A 26,269-nucleotide genomic window follows, 5' to 3' on the forward strand; every position below is an offset into this window, starting at 1 on the left:
ATTTGATTTTAATCACTCTGCTCTGTTTACTGTCAATTCACACTATTTGCATGTGAATATACTGCTGTAGAAGACATCACAAGAGCTCCTGTCAATCTCTGGGGAGCAAGCATCCCAAGAAGACGGCATCGGAGCATAAATAGATGGATGCATGGGAGTAACATTAAGCATGAATACATACTGTACAGAAAGGTTCAGCTCTAAAATCTGATCAATTGAAAATTAAAACTTGCACTTAGCATTTGAGGTATATCACACATTATGGAAATGGCCCACTGAGTCTATGCTGACCATTCATTACACTAATCTCCTTTTGATTTCCCCACATTCCCCTCAACTCTCTCCCCCCCCCCACCGGGTATTACCACTCACTGACACACTGGGGAAAATTTACCGCTGCCAATTAAACTGCCAACCTGAGGGCTTTCGGGGTGTGGAGGGGAATGGAAGAGTCTGGAAGGAATTCATGAAGTCCTGCAGGGAGAGAGTGTAGACGCCACACGGGCTGGAACTCAGAACTGAACCCAGGTTGATGGAGCTGCTCTACTGTGCGGCACTGTCGGGAAGTTTGACAGTCATGGGGTCTTCAGGGAAGAGTGATCACAATACGATAGGTTTTGTATCAAATGAACCTGAAACCAGGAACTTAAAAGTAAACAGAAAAAGTGGAAAAACTTCCAAGTTGACTATGGAAGACTGTGAATTTAAAACAATATAAAATCTGCTGAGCAACTTTACAAATCACAGGATTGGGTCTCCCTCCCCGGAGAGACTGCAATGACAATGCGCCAAGTTGAGTAATGGGTTGGAGGGACTATCCTCTGAGAGGTGATGAAGACCGAGCACACATTCTGTGGAGTTTAGGATGACAGAGGATCTCATTGAAATGTACAAAATTTCCTTTGGGCTTGAGTTGTTAGAAAAGGGGATAATGATTCCCAAAAAAGGGATCAGCTATCTAGGGCAGAGAAAAGAAACAACTTCTTCACCCAGGAGGCAGTTAACCTTTGGAATTTCTTACCTACGGCCCATGTAAATTCTGGAATGAGGACAACTCAGATTTCAAATTCCCATTGCCTTTTGTTATGGGCACAAATTATATTTCTGATAGATAGTGATTCAAGGATTAGTTTTGGACAGTGACATTGAGGTAAGATCAGGGCAAAGTGGGCTACGTCTGCTTCTGCTTATTCAAGTTCTTCAAAGATTGGGAGATAGATTGGAAGCCACAGTGGAAAAAATGGAGATGCACCCTTTGAAAGCCCAGAGTACCTGGACTGAGCGTATCTGAAGTAACAGGCGTTTCAGACAGTCGTATTACAAAGCTGATTCTGTACGAGGAAGGGAGATGAGGAAGAGAATTTCACTGACAGAATTGGTCAATAGGATTTTACATTTTCTTTGTTGAGACGGAACCACTTGAGTAATGGAGCTGCAGATTATACAAGGAACATCAGCTGGTTTACAACAATACCATGGAGAGGTTCATAAACTACCATAAGGAGACATCTCAAGGCCCCCCAGGAGAACAAAAACACAACCAGTGAACAAATTATTATTTAAATGTACAAGCTGTTAAGAGCATTACTGTCTGGAATAGATGGAGGTAAAATACATTGAAGCAGACAACACTCTTATTTAAGGCTGTAATATATCGGAATGCCTTCAGCTTCTCCCTCAGGGGATTCTTAACACGAAATATAACCAATACCTGCCACGGAAACATGTTGCGCTCTTGTTAAGTAGAGTGGTCAATGTATTCTCCACAGCACTTTGTAAATCTGACAGCACAGTACGCAGTTTCTTTGACTGCATTCCCCGCCAAATACAAGCAGCAGATGCGTTTTCTTGGCCGTTGTTCCATTCACCCAAACACTGCTGACTCAAGACTGTCATACTGAGATAGAACCACGGACAGGCACCTCAAATGGTCCCTGACAATGAAGCCTCTCCCTGGTTGCCATGGAGAAGGGTTGATTTCACCAGGGGCTCAGGGGAAAAAAGCAAACATCTGATGGCTTAACACCAGAAGATTCAGGGAAACAGGTTGGTCCATTATCAGCGGCAGTATCCCGGATGAGCAAAGCTCTGGTCTCAAATTCCCACAACCTGTTGGAAAACTCAGCAGAGATTCATATTACAGAATCGTGCAGCACAAAGGCCTTTTCGGACCTTCTCATCCCTGCAGACTGGAATATCCACCTCTGCTTGCTTAACCTATTTACCTGCATTACACATGGATCCTTTCCTAGTAAAGTCCAAATGCCTTTTAAACATTGTCTCTGTACCTGCATCTACCAATGCCTTTGGCAACCCATTACAGATATTCACCACCCTCTGTGGAATAACTTGCCTCTCAAGTTTCTCCCTTCTCATCTTATACTCGTGCCCTCTAACTCGAGGCACCCTTGACATGGAAAAATGTCCTATCTTCCTTATGTGTCCCTCATCATTTTCGAAAACTCATTCCCTCTAATATTCGAATAAGAATACATCCAGCCTATCCAATGTCTCCTTATAACCAGAACCCTTCCATTCTAGGCAACTTCCAGCTGAATCTTTTCTGCACTCCCTCTTTCGCTACCACATTCTCCCTGTGGGTTAGTGACCAAATGCCATCTACCCAAAGCTTTGTACAACCCAACTCTTACAGTCAGAGCCTTGGCCTACGAAGGGAAGCATATCAAATGCTTTTTTCACTACCCCATGTACTTAAGCCCCCACCTTCCGGGAGCTATGCACCCAAACTCAATGTCCCCAAGGTCCTCGCCATCTACTCCGGGATAGGACCTCCCATATTGGATTAGCTCACACTGCTATCATTTGTATCGTTTACAAGCTTATTAATCTGACACTACATTCTCATCCAAATCATTTACCCCTGTGATACAGGCTTCCAGTCAGAAGATTATCCAGACTGTTTTGGATCCAGTTTGCCCGCAAACCTGGATCCCTTGTACCTCGGCCTCTGGATCAGCCTAGCATGCAGGACCTTGTCAGAAGCCCGAATGGAGATATGCAAAGTGCTTCTCTCACGCTCCTCAACAAACCCAGCCAGGTTTATGAGACATGATCTCCACTGCACAACATCACGTCGACTCCCCTGAAGTTCCTGCCCTTCCGAGTGAACATAAATTCTTCCCCTCCGCTTCTCCGTCTCTGGCGCTGACTCGCCAGCCTGTCGTTTCCAGGCCCATCCTTACTCCCCTTTATGGATAAGGGGATAACTTCAGCCCGCCCACAGCAGGGGTGCAACACAATAGCCTGGAGACTCCAATCACGGCATCCAAGTAACATCCCCTGCAGCTCAGGCACACCAAACTACACTGGATCTGTGGATCACAGTTATGCCAACCGTTGGTGCTCGTTGCTCGACTTTCTGGAGAAGACTTTTACCCAGCTTTATTTCCCAACGGGGATTTCTGCTGCACTTGATCGAGAGACTTTAACTGGCAACTGCTGTCCCCTGTGTGGGCTTCCCCAGCTATAGGACATGTTGCGGGCATTACACAGAACAGAGAGCACTACAGCATAGTACCCGTCTTTCAGTGTTGTGCCCAACTCTTAACCTATTTTAAGATCAATCTAAACCAGCCCCCATTACTCTACCTCCCAATCAAAAGAATTTCTTAAATGCCCCGATATACCTACCTCGACCACCACCACCACCACCAGGCAGGGTGTTGATACTGTGACCATTCTCTGTGAGAATGGATTACCTCTCACATCCTCCCCTCCCCCGTAATTCCTTCCAATCACCTTAAAATGATGCCCCCTCATTCGCATTAGCCATTTCCACCCTAGAAAAAGGCCTCTGGCCCTCCACACTTTCTGAATCAGAATCAGATTTATTATCACCGGCACGTGACGTGAAATTTGTTAACTTTTTTCATCCTGAACACTAGGTTACAAAGCCACAGAGCTACTTACTTCGCTGTTTTTATTTCTTTGGAACAGGCCCTCCCAGCACAACCCACCCATTTAACCCGAGCCTAATCACAGGACAATTTAAAATGACCAATCAACCTACCAACCAGTGGTTACTAACCTACCAAACTGCAGTGTCACGTTAACTGCTACGCTCCCATGGCATCTCAAGCATAGACCAGCTGATGCTATTGGCGGCCAAATATCAGCAGCCACTCAAGTTCCCAATATTCCAACTCCACAAACACTGTCCCTTTTGTAGACTGACCCGTGACTCCCTCAAAGACCAGTGGGCTATTCAGTGGTGGCTGAGGATGGGCAGGTATTAGCTTTAGTCTGATGAAACACATTTTAAAGGGAGTCCTTTCACATCAGTAGAACTGGAAACTGATTCCCACTCTCCTAGTCCTAACTCTCCCTCTCCCCCTCCTCCTGTACTACAAGCTTCAGTCCTTTTTGAGGGTTAATTGGGTGCACTGACACAGATGCAGGTCAATCGGCCAATCAGGCCTCTTTGATTGAAGCCAGACTGACATCAATACCATTTTCTGTCTTACTTTCATCTCCCTTGGACAACGAGCTTGGCTTGAACATGTACACACATCTATTATGCTCAATGCTTTTCCCTCCTGCTTCATGCATCCAACTCATAGGACTTGATTAGCAATTTAATAAAATGATTTGTGAGCTCAATTACTCAAAAGGTTCCGAAATCTAAAATTAGTCCGAAGTTTTCATTCCCTCCACATCCTCAAACTTCTCCCAGCAGGGATTCCGACATTCAGACCATTGGATTCTGCACTGATTGCCTGGTTTTGATGGGGAACTTTCACGCAACCATGCCTAATCAGTTTGTAACACTGCATTAGAATCAACTGGACCATGACAAAATTCAGCAACACTCTGAACTTTACCTCTGGGCTCTTGCGATTCTGCAGGATCTGTTTGTCTGACTCCTTGTTGGCAAAGTACTTGGTGCAGCCTCGATTTAGGTACTACAGGGAAGAGATGAATTTAGCACAAGACAAGTTTTAACAAACAGTAAGCAGCACAATAACATCAACTGTATTATCATGGAAAGAGGAACACTAGAATCATAACAGTATGGCCGTACTTGGCCTCATTTTAAAGTACGTAATACTTTACATGGAGCACCACGGTAGCGTGGCAATTAGCATAACGCAATACGGCTCATGGCATCGGATTTAGGAGTTCAATTCCAATGTTCTCCATAAGGAGTTTGTACGTCCTCCCCGTGGAACTCGTGGGATTTCTCCGGGTGCTCCGGTTTCCTCCCACAGTCCAAAGACGTATCGGTTAGTAGGTTAATTGGTAATAGTAAAAAAAAATGATCCCGTGATTAGCCTAAGGTTAAACCGGGGCTTGCCGGACAGCGCAAAGGGCCGATTCCGCACCGTAGCTCTAAATAAGCACAATAATAATCAATTTGCTCCTTCACAAAGCAGCGTGTCTAACCCTCATGTTCAGATTCCAATACGTACATCCTCTTCCATGCCGAGTCTGTCAACCCAAACCAGAGATGCAAGCCAAACGTTGGCTTAAGCGGGGATGCCTGCGGTGAGAAAGCCTCTCGTCTTCTCAACCGTACCTACCGTCTTTATGCTGGAGTCAGACCCAAGCCTGATCATTGCCAAATGTAAACGCAATGCTTCACATTCACTGACAAAATGTCAGTAGCTCCTTTCCTCCCACAGACACTGCTTGACCTGCTGAGATCCTCCAGTAGGTTGCTCTGTTACACCTCGTGTTTCAGCTACAACCCAACACCAACCACATCCAGTTCTCCGTTTTAAGATAACCCTCCCCTTTAATGCGCTGTCCCTTCTGCCCCCCTCACTTCTTCCGATCCTTCTCGAACTCTCCATTTCTGTCTCATTGCCCAATTTCTCCCCCGTCCCTTCCTAGACATACATGCCACCTTCAGGCTCTCTGCCCCCAACATCTAGCTCCATCTGCCATTCACCTGTCCCCTAATGATCCCTCTATTTATCAGACTCCAGCACTGGAGGACTGGGAGACCTTGTTGCGTTCCTGATGAAGGGTCTGGGCCCAAAACGTCAGCTGTTTTCTCTACTCCACAGAGGCTGCCTGGCCTGCTGAGCTCCTCCAGCACCGTGTGTGCACTGCCTTGGATTCCCAGCACCTGCAGACTTCATCGCATTTGTGTCTCCCTCCAGCAGCTGTCCCCAGTCTCCAACCTTCACATTTCCCTCCCCCCACTCCACTCCATCGGTCCTCCACTGATCAACCACCAGCCTCAGCCTCCCAACTCACCCCTATTCCTCACCTACTTGCCTCCGTCTGTCTATCATCCCTCCACCTCAAGTTTCAGGATTGCTTAATGTCATTTCCAGTACACAAAAGTGCAGGAGAGGGAAAAAGTTAAATGTTACTCAGGACCTGATGCAGCACAAGAAACACAATAAAGAACATAGTAATAATAAATAAACATAATAAATATAAACGCATAAGCTAGCTTACACACGTAGAATGACTGTATACCGTAAAGTGACACTGGGCACAGGAGTGTCTGTACGTAAGGAGACTGTCAGGAAATGATAAAGCAGTGCTGGAGAGGTGTGTGGAGGGGTGGGTTAGTGGGTGGAGGTGTTGATCAGCCTTATTGCTTGAGGAAAGTAACTGTTTTTGAGTCTGGTGGTCCTGGCTTGGGCACTACGTAGCCTCCTCCCTGACGGGAGTGTGGCAAACAGTCCAGGAGCAGGGTGGGTGAGATCCATCATTATTTTACTGGCCCTTTTCCGGCATCTTTCTGTATATGTGTGCTTGGTGGTGGGTAAGCCTGTGCCCCCCCCCCCCACCCCAGTTCCCATTTAGCTCTGGCTTCACCTCTTCCCCCTCTCCTCTTTACATTGGCTATCTTCCCTCACCACTCACAATTCCTAAAGCAAGTTTTCCACCAAAAGCATTGGCAATGCTACCCCCCACCTCCACAGTTGCTGCTCGACCAGTTGAGTTCCTCCAGCAGATTGTCCAGAATCTGCAGTCCCTTGCATCAGGAGCAAAGAGCAGGGCAAGTTCCCACTGGAGAGAACTTCAGCGCCTTGGAAGGGTTCATTCTCACGCAGTGCCTATACCTCACACCACAAACACTCTTTGGGAACGAATGGCCTTTTGCAGGACTAGAGTCCAGCACAGCAAAAAAAAAAACAATCCTCCCAAGCTGTGAGACATGCATCAGCGATTATTTCATTCAATGAATGTTGTCACTGAGCCACGTACCGCTCTCCTGCTTCCTCCGACAATTACCCAGTCATCTTTTTAAAGCATGCACCCAATTGACGTTTGGAAGAATTTTGATTGCCCGACGGTTTGTTCTGTTCACGAGCTTCAGTCACACTCTCTTGAATAAGCTAAAACAGTGCCCCTTTCTCCCTCAGCCGTCAGGTCTGGGATCTGCTCACCAAGTAGTTCTGGTGAAAGCGAAGGAGATCCCATCTCCTCCAGTATCACCACAAAGGCAACTGGAGCCAGCACTGTGGCGACCTGGAGGACTGTACCCTAGATGACTTCCAATCGCAGCTTCTAGCCTCCCTTGAACCTAACGTGCACCAAAAACAGTAAGATACTTGACCACTGCAGTAAATGTTCCCCAGAAACTTTCAGCAATTCAACACATTCAGACTGCTCGGTTAACTTCTTAATACTGTTGAGCAGTAGTTTTAAAGAGAGGGACTGGTCACGTTTCTGAAAGGAAGGAATTTGGAAGCTGTGAGGAAGAGGACAGGAAGCGGGGGGGGGGGGGGGAGATCAACTGCAAAACTCTCCCAGTATGGACACAATGGGCCAAATGGCCTCTGCATGCTGTGACTACTCTGTCATCTGAATTAGGTCAAGTTCAGTGTCAGCTGCATCAGATTAGCACACCCTCTGCATTCTCAATGTACGTCCTTATGTACAAGGGATTCAAACTATGTGCATTTGGCTTCCCGAGACTCCGAGGGGAGCGGCTGAGGAATAAAGATGTCAAGCAGATGCAAGCTGCCCGTTGCTTGGCGGAGAGTCAGCACCTGTACACCTGTTGAATCTAAAGAGATATCAGGTTACATACTCAGACATGAAGAACATCACAGCCTGCCCTGCAGACACACCAAGTTCAGAATAAGATATAGGAGAATCTGTGCTCCACTTTAAAACCGTACAGCAGAATTATACACAGAGGCAGCAGGTTCCCTCATCCCCACAGAAAGTAACTAAGTTTCTCTAGCTTGTATTACTTGGCTATGTGTCTACAATGATACCCAACATACAAAGTCTTAACAAGAGAAGTTTCTGTTCTGATTCAGTTGGAATAGCCTTTAAGTCACACCCCTCCCAGTCCTAGCCCTGAGGAAGGGTCTCAGCCTGAAACAGCAGTTCTCTGTTTCTCTCCACAGACACTGCCTGACCTGATGTGTTCCTGCAAACAGCTTGTGACGAGCACTGGCAGTTTCACGTGTCTCCCACCCATTCTGCATCTGAAGGAGACTTCATTGACTCCCCTTTCTGAGGTCCCACAGTCCTACCTATCCCTCACCCCGCCACAACTCCATCACCTCAAATTAGCAGGAACCAACACCTCAAAACCCTCCTGCTCTCTACGTCCCAATGCCCTGGTCCCCATTCTACCTCCCCGCCGAGGCAGTGTGTGGGACCCCACTGCCTTCTCCATTTCCCCCACCCCTTAACACAGCCACCCACTCAGGACAGAGCCCCACTGCACCAACCTCCCACCCCAAAGCCCCTGCACAGTCAGCAAGCTCCCAGTGTCCCAGAACACTCCCAGCTAGTGAGCTGAACCTCGAACCCTATGGGATCAATTGCGAGAATGTGGCTCGTACATGGAACTGATCGATCAGACGATGAATCAGTGGGGGCTCCTACACACAGGGGTTCTTTCTCTTCGTGTGGGCTTTCGAGTGTGCACAATTTCGTCACAGCAGGCTCCCACAGTAAACTCCCCCGTAGCTCACACAACTTGGATCCTCCAGCTCCGCTACTGTTCTTGCACTATGCCCCAGCACCCAGACCCAGAATTCCGGTGCAAATACAACAGGGTAAGGTGTAGCTAGAGCTCCAAGTGACATGCAGCACAGTGACACACAAGATGGTCCTGCCTAACCAAGATAGCACCTGCTGCCCCTGAGAAATTCAGCAAAGTGTACAGTGATGAACTGGCCCAGACCTGGCCTGCCTTGCTGCGCACACAACTTCAACAAGCAGCAAACCAGCCCAGGCCCTGGGGCCCAAGAATACCTACTGCTGGGACCGTAGCTGTAGGCAGCGCCTGCAAGAATTAGGCAAACAGAATTCACTGGGATCTCCACCGTCCCAATGGTGAGTGTCAGCCACAATATCCCCAGAAGACACAGTATGGAGATACACCTTGGGTGCTGATTGAACAGAGGTGAGGACTACGAGAGTGGACAGGCAGGACCTTTCCCCCTCTGTGGAAGGAGGATGAGATACTCTAAACCAATGTGTTCACCTGGCACTGTGTACTGCAGAAAGATGCTGGGTACAAGTCTAACCCAGCTCCTCACCCACTCATCAACCCTACTTCTGAACAATCAGAGGAACCGTTGAACCCAGCAGTTCTGTGAAGTCCACACAGTCAGAGGCAGCCCTGGATCCACAGCCCAAAAATCCTGGAAATGGGAGCAAGAGGAGGTTTCACACTTTCATCAGTAAGTTAGCATTTTAGTAGGAACTATTCTGGTGGTTTTGCTCCTGGCTTTACAAGCACCTTAGCGTTAGGCACTCTGCTTAGCAACAGCAGCTTACCTGAGCGACAAATATTAAAGATTCAGCACCCCGAAACTCTAATGGGTTCCGAAAACAAAAATAATTTCAAAAAATGGACCAAATATACTTTACAGGCTAAAGCAAAGAGCTGTTTTGCACTGAGGCTCCCCTACCATCCCGCAGAGGCTGGATCAGGCGGGCTATCTCTGAAGCAGCTGGTAGATGGATGACACAACAGCTTGCTCATACAGCAGCGCCAGAGTTTCAGAATCGCCCACAGTTTCATGTGGAGCCTGGGCTCTCTGGGCCCTTGCCAACACTGCCCCCCTGTGCTGACAAACGCAGCTGCAGTTTCTGTTTTATCACACTTTGGTTCAGAGCATCACCCACACAGTTCACCATCACCGTGCTGGCGATCGGTTGGCAGATGAAAGAGATTCGAGGGGATTGGGATGTCATTCCCTCCCCAGTTTCAACCACCAGTGATAATTAGAGATAAACCATGTGACCCAAGAATAACATTTTCATGTTACCACAGCAAATATTGAAATACCTGGGCCTCAATTCCTTGTTAGTCTCTCTGAGACTCAGCTCAAGTTCTAAGAAGCCCTTTCTACGGTTCATTACAGGAATGACTTGCAAGTCCATCATAAGCTCAAGCATTTCATCCAATCATAGAAGATCCAATTTAGTGTCAGAGGTAGGCAGATGTAATTGCTGAGGAAACACTTTCAGTGTAAAATACGATTTTACTGTGCATCACTCCCTGTTGAGTCACCAGGAACGAAACACAGTCGATTGCAATGTTTCCAAGGTGCCTAGGGTCTCGTCATTGCCAGAACTGCAGGACTGGGAGCTGCAGAAGAGCACAGCACAGGAACAGGCCCTTCGGCCCATCTAGTCTGTGCCAGACTACTATTCTGCCTAGTCCCACTGGCCTACACCTGAACCAATCCCGCACACCACGCACTTATCCAGACATCTCTTAAATGTTGAAATCAAACCCACATCCACCACTTACAATGGCAGCTCGTGCCACACACTCACCAACCTGAATCAAGGAGCTCCCCTTTCACCCTTAACCCATGGCCTCTAGCTCCAGTCTTACCAACCCTCAGGGGAAAAAGCCTGCTTGCATTTACCCCCAGAATTTTGTAAACCCCTAACAAATCTCCCCTCGTTATCAACTTGACAATTAAGGTGTCAACTTGACTTCATCGCACCAGGAGGATAAACTGTAGATACATTGGCACCTTTTGGCATCACTCGCACCACGGCGTGGGGTTTGTATTTTAATTTTTGAGTTGGCACCTGCCCATCTTTATCAGCAGTAACCCGAGTTAACGGATGTTTCCCAGACTAACTGCTGGGCAGCTACTGACTTTGTCTCCAAAGGGGTTTGTGAAACAATGAAGTCATCAAGAGACACAGCACAGACACAGGCTCTTCAGCCCATTGAATCCGTGCTGACCATCAACCAGAAGGTACGGGAGCAGAATTCGGCCATTTGGCCCATCGAGCCTGTACCACCATTTCATCCATTTTTCCTCTCAGCCCCAATTTTCCCCCCTTCTCCCCGCATCCCTCCGTGCCCTGACCAGTCAAGAATCTATCAACCTCTGCCTAAATACACCCAGTGACTTGGCCTCCGCAGCCGCCTGTGGCAACAAATTCCAGATAAAGTTGCTCATCCTCAACCCTGTTCCGGAGGCCCCTCTATTCCGTGCCCTCTGGTCACAGAGAACGGGGGATTGCCACAGAGACAGGATCTCAGCATCGTCAGGCAGCCATCCCACTAGCTCAGCCACCACACAAGTAAGATTTCTGTGGGACCATTATCCCTTTGAACCAACCACCCACCCCATCTCCCCAGATATTTTACAGTGACAGCATTACCCCAGCATGACCTTTTTCCTTAAAGCAAGGCTCCCAACCTTCCTTTTGCCACAGACCCTAGCATTAACCGGAGGCCCCATGACCCCAAGGTTGGGAACCCCTGCTTCAAAGAGAGTTTGGAAATATCAGATTAAATTTGTGCACAAACTTTCGGCGTTGTCGTGATATTTAAGGAAGGGCTTCTCAGATATCATTCCATCTTCCATAAATAGAAAGGTAATATTTCAATTATGTGCAAAGTTAATACCTTGTCAGTGCTTTTAAATTAATACTCTGAAGAATGACAATCCAAATAAAATATAAAATGCTGGCTGAATCACCAAGCAACTCACTTCCACAAACACATTGTTTGATACAGGCAGGGAAGCTGGTATAATGGTTAAATTGATCAGGTCGGAGATTATGACTTTTAAATCAGCTCCCCTCCCAAAAACAGAAATCAATGAGACCAGATTAAGTTATTATAATCTCCTCCAATTTCCATGCCACATCCTTGAAAGCAGAGATGGTCCTGAGAGGTAAATATAATATTTGATGTTATACCATTCTTCAGTAGCACAGAGAGGAATAATGGTGAGAGTTGTTAGTATTTGAGAACCCAGTATTGACGTGAAATCATTCCTCATTCCAAAAGACAAGGGAGAGGCTCCCACTTATTTAAAAGGAAGGTACAGGTTTGGCCTCAAAGTACCATGGCACAAAACTCACCCGGAAATTATCAGGGGAGGTCAAGTGAAATTTTTGCCTAATGTCTTCAGGAGCACCTGCACACAGCCTATAAAAGATGTGGTAATTTCTTTCCTCCTTGCTCTGCATACAGATCCGGGACTTTTCCAGCAGATAATGTGACACAAATCCACCAACAACGGCATTCTGTACCGGGGAGAAAAGGCAGAGTAAAAAGGCATGGGTACATTCTCAGAAACGGCGTGTACGTGAAATCTGGAAGGCTTTAAAAACAAAGAAAATCGTTCCTTTCAAAATTACCTTCTCGTTGAAATGTATCTCGACAAACTTTCCGAATCGACTACTATTATTATTACGTACAGTTTTGGCATTCCCGAAGGCCTCCAGTAAGGGATTGGCTGTTTTGGAAATAATTGATTAAATTAATCCCTCTCAAATCTGTAAAGTTACAGGAAGAGGCCAGTCGGCCTGTTGTACTTGTGCTCTTGCTAGCATGAAGGATGGGTAAAGAGAACGCACACTCCACAGAATCATTGCATTTTACAGCACACTTAAAGATCAAATACTGATCGTCTTCTCCAGAAGGAAGAATCAATACCAATGACTACAGTAACATCTCCTCTCACTCTTCAACTGAAGAACATCAACTGCACTGCCCATCTCTTCACTACTCCACCACCACCCCCAAGTGTCTTCAGCTCCCAGAATGGGCAGCATAGCGGTTAGCATAATGTTCACGGTGGCTGCTGGAAAATTGGGGCTTGACTCCCACTGCTGTCGGTGAGGAGCTTGTACATTCTCCACTTGGCCACGGGGGTTTCCTTCGAGTGCTCTCTGGTTTCCCCAGACATTCGGGTTAACGTTATCGAGTTGCAGGCAGGCTCCGCCAGGAGCATGGCAACACTTGCAGGCTGCCCACCACCATCCTCGCTGATTTGATGGACTGTACTGTGCAAAAATCTTAGCCACCCTAGGTTTTGTTTTAATAGATGGTTTCGAATGGTATGGATTCCAGAGCCTCGATCTCAGCATCACTGAGGCTGTCTGGGATTACCCGGAGAGACAGAAGCAAGCGAGACAGCCAAAGTCTGCGGAAGAACTGTGGCAGGTCCCTCAAGGTGCTTGGAACGGCCTACCAGCCGATTATCCAAATAAAACTACACAACAGTGTACCCACGAGAACTGATACAGTTTTAAAGGCAAACTGCAGTCCCACTAAATATTGATTCGATTTAGTTTGTCACTGTTTACTGCTTTTAGACCATAAGACATGGAAGCAGAATTAGGCCATTCAGCCCATCAAGTCTGCTCTGCCATTCCATCATGGCTGATCCCTGATCCCACTCAACCCCGTACACCTACCCTCTCGCCATATAGTCAAATTATTGACATTTAGAAACTTTTCATTTCATTATTTTAAAACTTTACAGATTTTTTTTTAAATTTATAAATGCCTAAGACTTTTACACAGTGCTGTACATGTGGCAGATAGAGTTATTATTTACCTTTATCTCTTAAACACCTTTTAGAAGCCCAGGGCATCTCTAGCTGAAGTAAGCTCTGTTTGAAGTAAAAGCTCTATTCAGCTCCCTGCTTTATCTTCAACTTCCCAAACTTCCATGCTTGGTTTGAGTCACTAACAAAATCGACACTGGCCGTTCACATCTATACCAACTGAGATATCACAACATCATCCCACGCTGCGTCTGTAACCTTGCAGACACGCCTCATTCAAGCACTGTTGCAATCTCGCAAGGGTTTCTGCTCTCAGGTCATAACCGGATGGGGCAAATTCCTCATCATCTCGAGTACCAATTACTTTTAAAGCTGTGCCCGCTCTTTTTCACTCCTCTGCTAAGGGAAATGCGGCCTTCCTATTTGTCTGATCCAAGCCTCTCGTAACTCATAGACATCAGCTCAATCTTCCCTCAGCCTCCTCTGCTCAAAAGAATCAATTCAAGTCTGTCTAATGTGTCCTCATTCCTAAAAAAAGGAAGCATGGCAGCGTTACGCTTTACAGCACCAGCCGCAAGACTGGGGTTCAATCCCCACTGCTGGCTGTAAGGAGTCTGGACCAGCATCCCCCCCACATTTCAAAGATGTATGGCTAGAGTTAGCGAGTTACCTGTCTATTTACTTGCTTATTTAATTATTGACAGAAAGTGCGGAACAGCCCCTTCCAGCCACACCGCCCAGCAAACCCGAGATTTAAACCCTGGCCTAATCGTGGGACAGTTTACAATGACCAATTAACCTACCTACAGATGCGTCTTCAGACTGTGGGAGGAAACCAGAGCACCCAGAGGAAACCCACACGGTCACGGGGAGAACGTTGGTTTTCATCCAGCTGTCTCGAAGGACAATGGGCGATGGTGATCGCCATCACAAGCCTGGGCGGAAGGTGCGGAGATCCTGAGATGCCCAGTCGTCAGGATCCCCCTCCCAGCCTCACCGGTGCGGTCCAAAGGAAAGCTTATACGCGGAGAACGTACCGGACTCCTTAAAGACAGTTGTGGGAACGGAGCCCGGGTCACCCGTACCGTGAAGTGTCGTGCTAAATGTTGCGCCCCGATGTTATGGGCGACAATTGTGGGCCGGCCAGCACAACCCTCTGATTTGATACTAACACTGAATTTCACCGCATGTTGCGATGTACGTACGACAAGTAGAGCTAACTTTTATCTTTTCGCTTTAGAATGTCCCCATCTCAGCCACCCGCATTTGTAAACATCCTCTCCAGTGCAGTGGCATCGTCTCTTGCCCAAACTGACACTGCGCCCTTGCTCAGTGTAACGTCCCTGCCTTACTTTCAAACCAGCCGCTAATGAGGAAACGCATCCCTACACTATTCTTAAAGATCCCAATCAGGAGCAGAAGTTTTAACCAGAGGATGTTTCCTTAACTGGCATGGGGCTCCACATCCTTATAATGTGACAGAGAAAAGCAGGCTTCATTCAGAACACTACGAAATCACACGGTTGCAAGCTGTGAGCACACAGGCATTCAAGTGTGCGCGTAAACCATGCGTGCACTTGCTCGTGTGAATGTCTGAGCAGTGTGGAAGCAAATATATAAAAGCCATCTTGTGTTTCGGGTGCAGCAGGTGTCCACGCATTCATGCAAACAAAAATAAGCGAGAGGCAGCAAACGTTCATACCAGTGTCGGAGTCCCCGAGCGTGCATGTGCAAGGGCAGGCATAATATCCCAGAACTGCTTACCTTCCACAATCCTTTCATCAATGTCCTGACCTGTTCCATATGACTCAGTCAAGTACCTAGGTAACGGACGGGTAAGACAGTGAGTCCCAGCCCACCTACTGGTAACGCCACTGAGGGGGCAAGAGAGCGGGCACAGTTCCAACAGCATCCCAGCTGCCCCTTCCATACAGTAATTCCACAGCAAAGAAACCAGACCTGGCAAAAAGGCATTCAGGGGCGGGGGGGGGCACGGGACATGGAGGGGTCAGGGCCGTGAGATTCTGGAATGTGTTGGCGTTAACAGGCGTGAGATTCCGGAACGGGTCAGGGTTAACAGGCGAGAGATTCCGGAATGTGTTGGCGTTAACAGGCGTGAGATTCCGGAACGGGTCGGGGTTAACAGGCGTGAGATTCCGGAATGTGTTGGGGGTTAACAGGCGTGAGATTCCGGAATGTGTTAGGGTTAACAGGTGAGAGATTCCGGAATGTGTTAGGGTTAACAGGTGTGAGATTCCAGAATGTATTGGGGTTAACAGGCGTGAGATTCCAGAACGGGTCAGGGTTAACAGGTGAGAGATTCCGGAATGTGTCGGGGTTAACAGGCATGAGATTCCGGAATGTGTTAGGGTTAACAGGTGAGAGATTCTGGAATGTGTTAGGGTTAACAGGTGAGAGATTCCAGAATGTATTGGGGTTAACAGGTGAGAGATTCCGGAATGCGTTGGGGTTAAAGGGTGTAAGATTCATACATACCGAAGTACAAACTTTGTATTCTCTGTTTTCCCAGCACCAGATTCGCCGGATACAATGATGGCCTGGCTTAATTTGTGTACCTTCATATCGCGATAAGCTTTATCAGCTGAGGGTGAAGATTGAAAGCAGAGTTTGAAACATGTCGCTGTGAGACATCAGCATGTACATTCTAAGATCCAGCCTTTACACTGAGCATGTGCAATTCATTGGAAAGAATATGTTTTCCCTTCAGCAAAATTATAAACCCTTTGTGGTACACTCCCGTCATTCCATCAGAATCCAGTGGGTAAAATCAATTCCTGACATAAAAATGTTTTCAGCCTCATCTTGAACAAATCAACCATTCACAACTCAACAGAGCGACAATGCTGCAGATCTTTCTAAACTCCGCAGTAAAATGCTGCAGACTTAACCAGGTTGGTTCAACATTTATGTTGGAAACTCAGGTAGTCGATCACTCAGAGATTCGATACCTGACTTGCTCATAAGCCTGGAATATCAGCTGCGCAGAGACCAGGGTCTGGTTTCAGAGCTGCATGCCTGGGGATCTGGAGCACCAGTGATCATGGGGGGGGGGTCTGAGACTGGAGCACCAGTGATCATGGGGGGGGGTCTGAGACTGGAGCACCAGTGATCATGGGGGGGGGGTCTGAGACTGGAGCACCAGTGATCATGGGGGGGGGGTCTGAGACTGGAGCACCAGTGATCATGGGGGGGGTCTGAGACTGGAGCACCAGTGATCATGGGGGGGGGGGTCTGAGACTGGAGCACCAGTGATCATGGGGGGGGGTCTGAGACTGGAGCACCAGTGATCATGGGGGGGGGGGGTCTGAGACTGGAGCACCAGTGATCATGGGGGGGGGGGGGTCTGAGACTGGAGGCACCAGTGATCATGGGGGGGGGGGGTCTGAGACTGGAGCACCAGTGATCATGGGGGGGGTCTGAGACTGGAGCACCAGTGATCATGGGGGGGGTCTGAGACTGGAGCACCAGTGATCATGGGGGGGGGTCTGAGACTGGAGCACCAGTGATCATGGGGAGGTGGGAACAGAGACTGGAGCACCAGTGATCATGGGGGGGGGTCTGAGACTGGAGCACCCAGTGATCATGGGGGAGGGTCTGAGACTGGAGCACCAGTGATCATGGGGGGGGGGTCTGAGACTGGAGCACCAGTGATCATGGGGGGGGGGAGGGTCTGAGACTGGAGCACCAGTGATCATGGGGGGAGGGTCTGAGACTGGAGCACCAGTGATCATGGGGGGAGGGTCTGAGACTGGAGCACCAGTGATCATGGGGGGGGGGGTCTGAGACTGGAACACCAGTGATCATGGGGGGGGGTCTGAGACTGGAACACCAGTGATCATGGGGGGGGTCTGAGACTGGAGCACCAGTGATCATGGGGGGGGGGGGTCTGAGACTGGAGCACCAGTGATCATGGGGGGAGGGTCTGAGGACTGGAGCACCAGTGATCATGGGGGGAGGGTCTGAGACTGGAGCACCAGTGATCATGGGGGGGGGTCTGAGACTGGAGCACCAGTGATCATGGGGGGAGGGTCTGAGACTGAGCACCAGTGATCATGGGGGGGGGTCTGAGACTGGAGCACCAGTGATCATGGGGGGGGGAGGGTCTGAGGACTGGACTGGGGCACCAGTGATCATGGGGGGAGGGTCTGAGACTGGAGCACCAGTGATCATGGGAGGTGGGAACAGAGACTGGAGCACCAGTGATCATGGGGGGGGGTCTGAGACTGGAGCACCAGTGATCATGGGGGGGGGTCTGAGACTGGAGCACCAGTGATCATGGGGGGGGGGGGGGTCTGAGACTGGAGCACCAGTGATCATGGGGGGGGGGGGTCTGAGACTGGAGCACCAGTGATCATGGGGGGGGGGGGTCTGAGACTGGAGCACCAGTGATCATGGGGGGGGGTCTGAGACTGGAGCACCAGTGATCATGGGGGGGGTCTGAGACTGGAGCACCAGTGATCATGGGGGGGGGTCTGAGACTGGAGCACCAGTGATCATGGGAGGTGGGAACAGAGACTGGAGCACCAGTGATCATGGGGGGGGGGTCTGAGACTGGAGCACCAGTGATCATGGGGGGAGGGTCTGAGACTGGAGCACCAGTGATCATGGGGGGGGGTCTGAGACTGGAGCACCAGTGATCATGGGGGGGGGGAGGGTCTGAGACTGGGAGCACCAGTGATCATGGGGGGAGGGGGGTCTGAGACTGGAGCACCAGTGATCATGGGGGAGGTCTGAGACTGGAGCACCAGTGATCATGGGGGGGGTCTGAGACTGGAGCACCAGTGTCATGGGGGGAGGGTCTGAGACTGGAGCACAGTGATCATGGGGGGGGGTCTGAGACTGAGGAGCACCAGTGATCATGGGGGGAGGGTCTGAGACTGGAGCACCAGTGATCATGGGGGGGGGTCTGAGACTGGAGCACCAGTGATCATGGGGGGAGGGTCTGAGACTGGAGCACCAGTGATCATGGGGGGAGGGTCTGAGACTGGAGCACCAGTGATCATGGGGGGAGGGTCTGAGACTGGAGCACCAGTGATCATGGGAGGTGGGAACAGAGACTGGAGCACCAGTGATCATGGGGGGGGGTCTGAGACCTGGGAGCACCAGTGATCATGGGGGGGGGTCTGAGACTGGAGCACCAGTGATCATGGGGGGGGGGTCTGAGACTGGAGCACCAGTGATCATGGGGGGGGGGGGTCTGAGACTGGAGCACCAGTGATCATGGGGGGGGGTCTGAGACTGGAGCACCAGTGATCATGGGGGGGGGGTCTGAGACTGGAGCACCAGTGATCATGGGGGGGGGTCTGAGACTGGAGCACCAGTGATCATGCGGGGGGGGTCTGAGACTGGAGCACCAGTGATCATGGGGGGGGTCTGAGACTGGAGCACCAGTGATCATGGGGGGGGTCTGAGACTGGAGCACCAGTGATCATGGGGGGGGGGTCTGAGACTGGAGCACCAGTGATCATGGGGGGGGGGGTCTGAGACTGGAGCACCAGTGATCATGGGGGGGGTCTGAGACTGGAGCACCAGTGATCATGGGGGGGGTCTGAGACTGGAGCACCAGTGATCATGGGAGGTGGGGTCAGAGACTGGAGCACCAGTGATCATGGGGGGGGTCTGAGACTGGAGCACCAGTGATCATGGGGGGGGGGGTCTGAGACTGGAGCACCAGTGATCATGGGGGGGGGGTCTGAGACTGGAGCACCAGTGATCATGGGAGGTGGGGGTCAGAGACTGGAGCACCAGTGATCATGGGAGGTGGGGTCAGAGACTGGAGCACCAGTGATCATGGGGGGGGTCTGAGACTGGAGCACCAGTGATCATGGGGGGGGGGGGTCTGAGACTGGAACACCAGTGATCATGGGGGGGGGGGGTCTGAGACTGGAACACCAGTGATCATGGGGGGGGGTCTGAGACTGGAACACCAGTGATCATGGGGGGGGGTCTGAGACTGGAGCACCAGTGATCATGGGGGGGGGTCTGAGACTGGAACACCAGTGATCATGGGGGGGGGTCTGAGACTGGAGCACCAGTTGATCATGGGGGGGGGGGGGTCTGAGACTGGAGCACCAGTGATCATGGGGGGGGGGGGGGGTCTGAGACTGGAGCACCAGTGATCATGGGGGGGGGGTCTGAGACTGGAGCACCAGTGATCATGGGGGGGGGTCTGAGACTGGAGCACCAGTGATCATGGGGGGGGGGTCTGAGACTGGAGCACCAGTGATCATGGGGGGGGGGGTCTGAGACTGGAGCACCAGTGATCATGGGGGGGGGGGGTCTGAGACTGGAGCACCAGTGATCATGGGGGGGGGGTCTGAGACTGGAGCACCAGTGATCATGGGGGGGGGGTCTGAGACTGGAGCACCAGTGATCATGGGGGGGGGGTCTGAGACTGGAACACCAGTGATCATGGGGGGGGGTCTGAGACTGGAAACACCAGTGATCATGGGGGGGGGTCTGAGACTGGAGCACCAGTGATCATGGGGGGGGGGTCTGAGACTGGAGCACCAGTGATCATGGGGGGGGGGTCTGAGACTGGAGCACCAGTGATCATGGGGGGGGGTCTGAGACTGGAGCACCAGTGATCATGGGGGGGGTCTGAGACTGGAGCACCAGTGATCATGGGGGGGGGGTCTGAGACTGGAACACCAGTGATCATGGGGGAGGGTCTGAGACTGGAGCACCAGTGATCATGGGGGGGGGTCTGAGACTGGAGCACCAGTGATCATGGGGGGGGAGGGTCTGAGACTGGAGCACCAGTGATCATGGGGGGGGGAGGGTCTGAGACTGGAACACCAGTGATCATGGGGGGGGGGTCTGAGACTGGAGCACCAGTGATCATGGGGGGGGGAGGGTCTGAGACTGGAACACCAGTGATCATGGGGGAGGTCTGAGACTGGAGCACCAGTGATCATGGGGGGGGAGGGTCTGAGACTGGAGCACCAGTGATCATGGGGGGGGGGTCTGAGACTGGAGCACCAGTGATCATGGGGGGGGGGTCTGAGACTGGAGCACCAGTGATCATGGGGGGGGGGTCTGAGACTGGAGCACCAGTGATCATGGGGGGGGGGTCTGAGACTGGAGCACCAGTGATCATGGGGGGGGGGGTCTGAGACTGGAGCACCAGTGATCATGGGGGGGGGGTCTGAGACTGGAGCACCAGTGATCATGGGGGGGGGGTCTGAGACTGGAGCACCAGTGATCATGGGGGGGGGGGTCTGAGACTGGAGCACCAGTGATCATAGGGGGGGTCTGAGACTGGAGCACCAGTGATCATGGGGGGGGGGTCTGAGACTGGAGCACCAGTGATCATGGGGGGGGGGTCTGAGACTGGAGCACCAGTGATCATGGGGGGGGTCTGAGACTGGAGCACCAGTGATCATGGGGGGGGGGTCTGAGACTGGAGCACCAGTGATCATGGGGGGGGGTCTGAGACTGGAGCACCAGTGATCATGGGGGGGGTCTGAGACTGGAGCACCAGTGATCATGGGGGGGGGTCTGAGACTGGAGCACCAGTGATCATGGGGGGGGTCTGAGACTGGAGCACCAGTGATCATGGGGGGGGTCTGAGACTGGAGCACCAGTGATCATGGGGGGGAGGGTCTGAGACTGGAGCACCAGTGATCATGGGGGGGGTCTGAGACTGGAGCACCAGTGATCATGGGGGGAGGGTCTGAGACTGGAGCACCAGTGATCATGGGGGGGGGTCTGAGACTGGAGCACCAGTGATCTTGGGGGGGGGGTCTGAGACTGGAGCACCAGTGATCATGGGGGGGGTTGAGACTGGAGCACCAGTGATCATGGGGGGAGGGTCTGAGACTGGAGCACCAGTGATCATGGGGGGGGGGGTCAGAGACTGGAGCACCAGTGATCATGGGGGGGGTCTGAGACTGGAACACCAGTGATCATGGGGGGGGGGTCTGAGACTGGAGCACCAGTGATCATGGGGGGGTCTGAGACTGGAGCACCAGTGATCATGGGGGGGGGTCTGAGACTGGAGCACCAGTGATCATGGGGGGAGGGGTCTGAGACTGAACACCAGTGATCATGGGGGGGGGTTCTGAGACTGGAGCACCAGTGATCATGGGGGGGGGGTCTGAGACTGGAGCACCAGTGATCATGGGGGGGGGGGTCTGAGACTGGAGCACCAGTGATCATGGGGGGGGGGGTCTGAGACTGGAGCACCAGTGATCATGGGGGGGGGGGGTTGAGACTGGAGCACCAGTGATCATGGGGGGAGGGTCTGAGACTGGAGCACCAGTGATCATGGGGGGGGTCTGAGACTGGAGCACCAGTGATCATGGGGGGGTTTCTGAGACTGGAGCACCAGTGATCATGGGGGGGGGGTCTGAGACTGGAGCACCAGTGATCATGGGGGGGGGGGTCTGAGACTGGAGCACCAGTGATCATGGGGGGGGAGGGTCTGAGACTGGAGCACCAGTGATCATGGGGGGGGGGTCCTGAGACTGGAACACCAGTGATCATGGGGGGGGGAGGGTCTGAGACTGGAGCACCAGTGATCATGGGGGGGGGTCTGAGACTGAGCACCAGTGATCATGGGGGGGGGGGTCTGAGACTGGAGCACCAGTGATCATGGGGGGGGGTCTGAGACTGGAGCACCAGTGATCATGGGGGGGGGGTCTGAGACTGGAGCACCAGTGATCATGGGGGGGGGGGTTTGAGACTGGAGCACCAGTGATCATGGGGGGGGGGTCTGAGACTGGAACACCAGTGATCATGGGGGAGGGGTCTGAGACTGGAGCACCAGTGATCATGGGGGGGGGCGGTCTGAGACTGGAGCACCAGTGATCATGGGGGGGGGGTCTGAGACTGAACACCAGTGATCATGGGGGAGGGGTCTGAGGACTGGAGCACCAGTGATCATGGGGGGGGGGTCTGAGACTGGAGCACCAGTGATCATGGGGGGGGGGTCTGAGACTGGAACACCAGTGATCATGGGGGAGGGGTCTGAGACTGGAGCACCAGTGATCATGGGGGGGGGGGTCTGAGACTGGAGCACCAGTGATCATGGGGGGGGGGGTCTGAGACTGGAGCACCAGTGATCATGGGGGGGGGGTCTGAGACTGGAGCACCAGTGATCATGGGGGGGGGGTCTGAGACTGGAACACCAGTGATCATGGGGGAGGGTCTGAGACTGGAGCACCAGTGATCATGGGGGGGGGGGGTCTGAGACTGGAACACCAGTGATCATGGGGGAGGGGTCTGAGACTGGAGCACCAGTGATCATGGGGGGGGGGGTCTGAGACTGGAGCACCAGTGATCATGGGGGGGGGGGGTCTGAGACTGGAACACCAGTGATCATGGGGGAGGGGAATGAGACTAGAGCACCAGTGATCATGGGGGGGGTCTGAGACTGGAACACCAGTGATCATGGGGGGGGGGTCTGAGACTGGAGCACCAGTGATCATGGGGGGGGTCTGAGACTGGAACACCAGTGATCATGGGGGGGAGGGGAATGAGACTGGAGCACCAGTGATCATGGGGGGGGGGGTCTGAGACTGGAGCACCAGTGATCATGGGGTGGGGTCTGAGACTGGAACACCAGTGATCATGGGGGGGGGGTCTGAGACTGGAGCACCAGTGATCATGGGGTGGGGGTCTGAGACTGGAACACCAGTGATCATGGGGGGGGGGGGTCTGAGACTGGAGCACCAGTGATCATGGGGGGGGGGTCTGAGACTGGAGCACCAGTGATCATGGGGGGGGGGGTCTGAGACTGGAGCACCAGTGATCATGGGGGAGGGGTCTGAGACTGGAGCACCAGTGATCATGGGGGGGGGGTCTGAGACTGGAACACCAGTGATCATGGGGGAGGGTCTGAGACTGGAGCACCAGTGATCATGGGGGGGGGGTCTGAGACTGGAACACCAGTGATCATGGGGGGGGGTCTGAGACTGGAGCACCAGTGATCATGGGGGGGGGGTCTGTGACTGGAACACCAGTGATCATGGGGGAGGGGTCTGAGACTGGAGCACCAGTGATCATGGGGGGGGGTCTGAGACTGGAACACCAGTGATCATGGGGGGGGGGTCTGAGACTGGAGCACCAGTGATCATGGGGGGGAGGGTCTGAGACTGGAGCACCAGGTGATCATGGGGGGGGGTCTGAGACTGGAGCACCAGTGATCATGGGGGGGGGTCTGAGACTGGAGCACCAGTGATCATGGGGGGGTCTGAGACTGGAGCACCAGTGATCATGGGGGGGGGTCTGAGACTGGAGCACCAGTGATCATGGGGGGGGTCTGAGACTGGAGCACCAGTGATCATGGGGGGGGTCTGAGACTGGAGCACCAGTGATCATGGGGGGGGAGGGTCTGAGACTGGAGCACCAGTGATCATGGGGGGGTCTGAGACTGGAGCACCAGTGATCATGGGGGGAGGGGTCTGAGACTGGAGCACCAGTGATCATGGGGGGGGTCTGAGACTGGAGCACCAGTGATCATGGGGGGGGTCTGAGACTGGAGCACAGTGATCATGGGGGGGTCTGAGACTGGAGCACCAGTGATCATGGGGGGGAGGGTCTGAGACTGGAGCACCAGTGATCATGGGGGGGTCTGAGACTGGAACACCAGTGATCATGGGGGAGGGGTCTGAGACTGGAGCACCAGTGATCATGGGGGGGGGTCTGAGACTGGAGCACCAGTGATCATGGGGGGGGTCTGAGACTGGAGCACCAGTGATCATGGGGGGGTCTGAGACTGGAGCACCAGTGATCATGGGGGGGGGGGGTCTGAGACTGGAGCACCAGTGATCATGGGGGGGGGGTCTGAGACTGGAACACCAGTGATCATGGGGGAGGGGTCTGAGACTGGAGCACCAGTGATCATGGGGGGGGGGTCTGAGACTGGAGCACCAGTGATCATGGGGGGGGGGGTCTGAGACTGGAGCACCAGTGATCATGGGGGAGGGTCTGAGACTGGAGCACCAGTGATCATGGGGGGGGGTCTGAGACTGGAGCACCAGTGATCATGGGGGAGGGTCTGAGACTGGAGCACCAGTGATCATGGGGGGGGGGTCTGAGACTGGAACACCAGTGAACATGGGGGGGGGGTCTGAGACTGGAACACCAGTGATCATGGGGGGGGGTCTGAGACTGGAACACCAGTGATCATGGGGGGGGGGGTCTGAGACTGGAGCACCAGTGATCATGGGGGGGGGGTCTGAGACTGGAGCACCAGTGATCAGCGGGGGGTCTGAGGCTGGAGCACCAGTGATCATGGGGGGGGGAGGGTCTGAGACTGGAGCACCAGTGATCATGGGGGGGGGTCTGAGACTGGAACACCAGTGATCATGGGGGGGGGGGTGAGTCTGAGACTGGAGCACCAGTGATCATGGGGGGGGGGGTCTGAGACTGGAGCACCAGTGATCATGGGGGGGGGTCTGAGACTGGAGCACCAGTGATCATGGGGGGGGGTCTGAGACTGGAGCACCAGTGATCATGGGGGGGGTCTGAGACTGGAGCACCAGTGATCATGGGGGGGGTCTGAGACTGGAGCACCAGTGATCATGGGGGGGGTCTGAGACTGGAGCACCAGTGATCATGGGGGAGGGTCTGAGACTGAGCACCAGTGATCATGGGGGGGGTCTGAGACTGGAGCACCAGTGATCATGGGGGGGGTCTGAGACTGGAGCACCAGTGATCATGGGGGGGGGGGTCTGAGACTGGAACACCAGTGAACATGGGGTGGGGGTCTGAGACTGGAGCACCAGTGATCATGGGGGGGGGGTCTGAGACTGGAGTACCAGTGATCATGGGGGGGGGTCTGAGACTGGAGTACCATGATCATGGGGGGGGTCTGAGACTGGAGTACCAGTGATCATGGGGGGGGGTCTGAGACTGGAGCACCAGTGATCATGGGGGGGGGGGGGTCTGAGACTGGAACACCAGTGATCATGGGGGGGGGGGTCTGAGACTGGAGCACCAGTGATCATGGGGGGGGGGGGTCTGAGACTGGAGTACCAGTGATCATGGGGGGGGGGTCTGAGACTGGAACACCAGTGATCATGGGGGGGGGGTCTGAGACTGGAACACCAGTGATCATGGGGGAGGGTCTGAGACTGGAGCAGCAGTGATCATGCGGGGGGGGGTCTGAGACTGGAGCACCAGTGATCATGAGGGGGGGTCTGAGACTGGAGCACCAGTGATCATGGGGGGGGGGGGTCTGAGACTGGAGCACCAGTGATCATGGGGGGGGGGGTCTGAGACTGGAACACCAGTGATCATGGGGGAGGGTCTGAGACTGGAGCACCAGTGATCATGGGGGGGGGGGTCTGAGACTGGAGCACCAGTGATCATGGGGGGGGGTCTGAGACTGGAGCACCAGTGATCATGGGGGAGGGTCTGAGACTGGAGCACCAGTGATCATGGGGGGGGTCTGAGACTGGAACACCAGTGAACATGGGGGGGGGGTCTGAGACTGGAGTACCAGTGATCATGGGGGGGGGGTCTGAGACTGGAACAACCAGTGATCATGGGGGGGGGGTCTGAGACTGGAGCA

General features: G+C 52.7%; 1 protein-coding gene across 4 annotated transcripts in view; it reads right to left on the minus strand.

Moving 5' to 3' along the window:
- LOC140730810 (unconventional myosin-VI) overlaps positions 1-26,269 on the minus strand; it is a 322,637-nt gene that overhangs the window by 103,671 nt on the left and 192,697 nt on the right. For all 4 annotated transcript variants that reach the window (XM_073051731.1, XM_073051733.1, XM_073051732.1 and 1 more), the window contains 5 exons: positions 16,225-16,330; positions 15,493-15,548; positions 12,574-12,671; positions 12,295-12,459; positions 4,842-4,922 (listed from right to left, as the gene is read on the minus strand). In XM_073051731.1, coding sequence (XP_072907832.1) covers positions 4,842-4,922; positions 12,295-12,459; positions 12,574-12,671; positions 15,493-15,548; positions 16,225-16,330 — 506 coding nt within the window. The remainder of the gene's footprint in view (positions 1-4,841; positions 4,923-12,294; positions 12,460-12,573; positions 12,672-15,492; positions 15,549-16,224; positions 16,331-26,269) is intronic.

This window comes from Hemitrygon akajei, chromosome 7, assembly GCF_048418815.1.
Source record: "Hemitrygon akajei chromosome 7, sHemAka1.3, whole genome shotgun sequence".
NCBI classification, from domain to species: Eukaryota; Metazoa; Chordata; class Chondrichthyes; order Myliobatiformes; family Dasyatidae; genus Hemitrygon; species Hemitrygon akajei.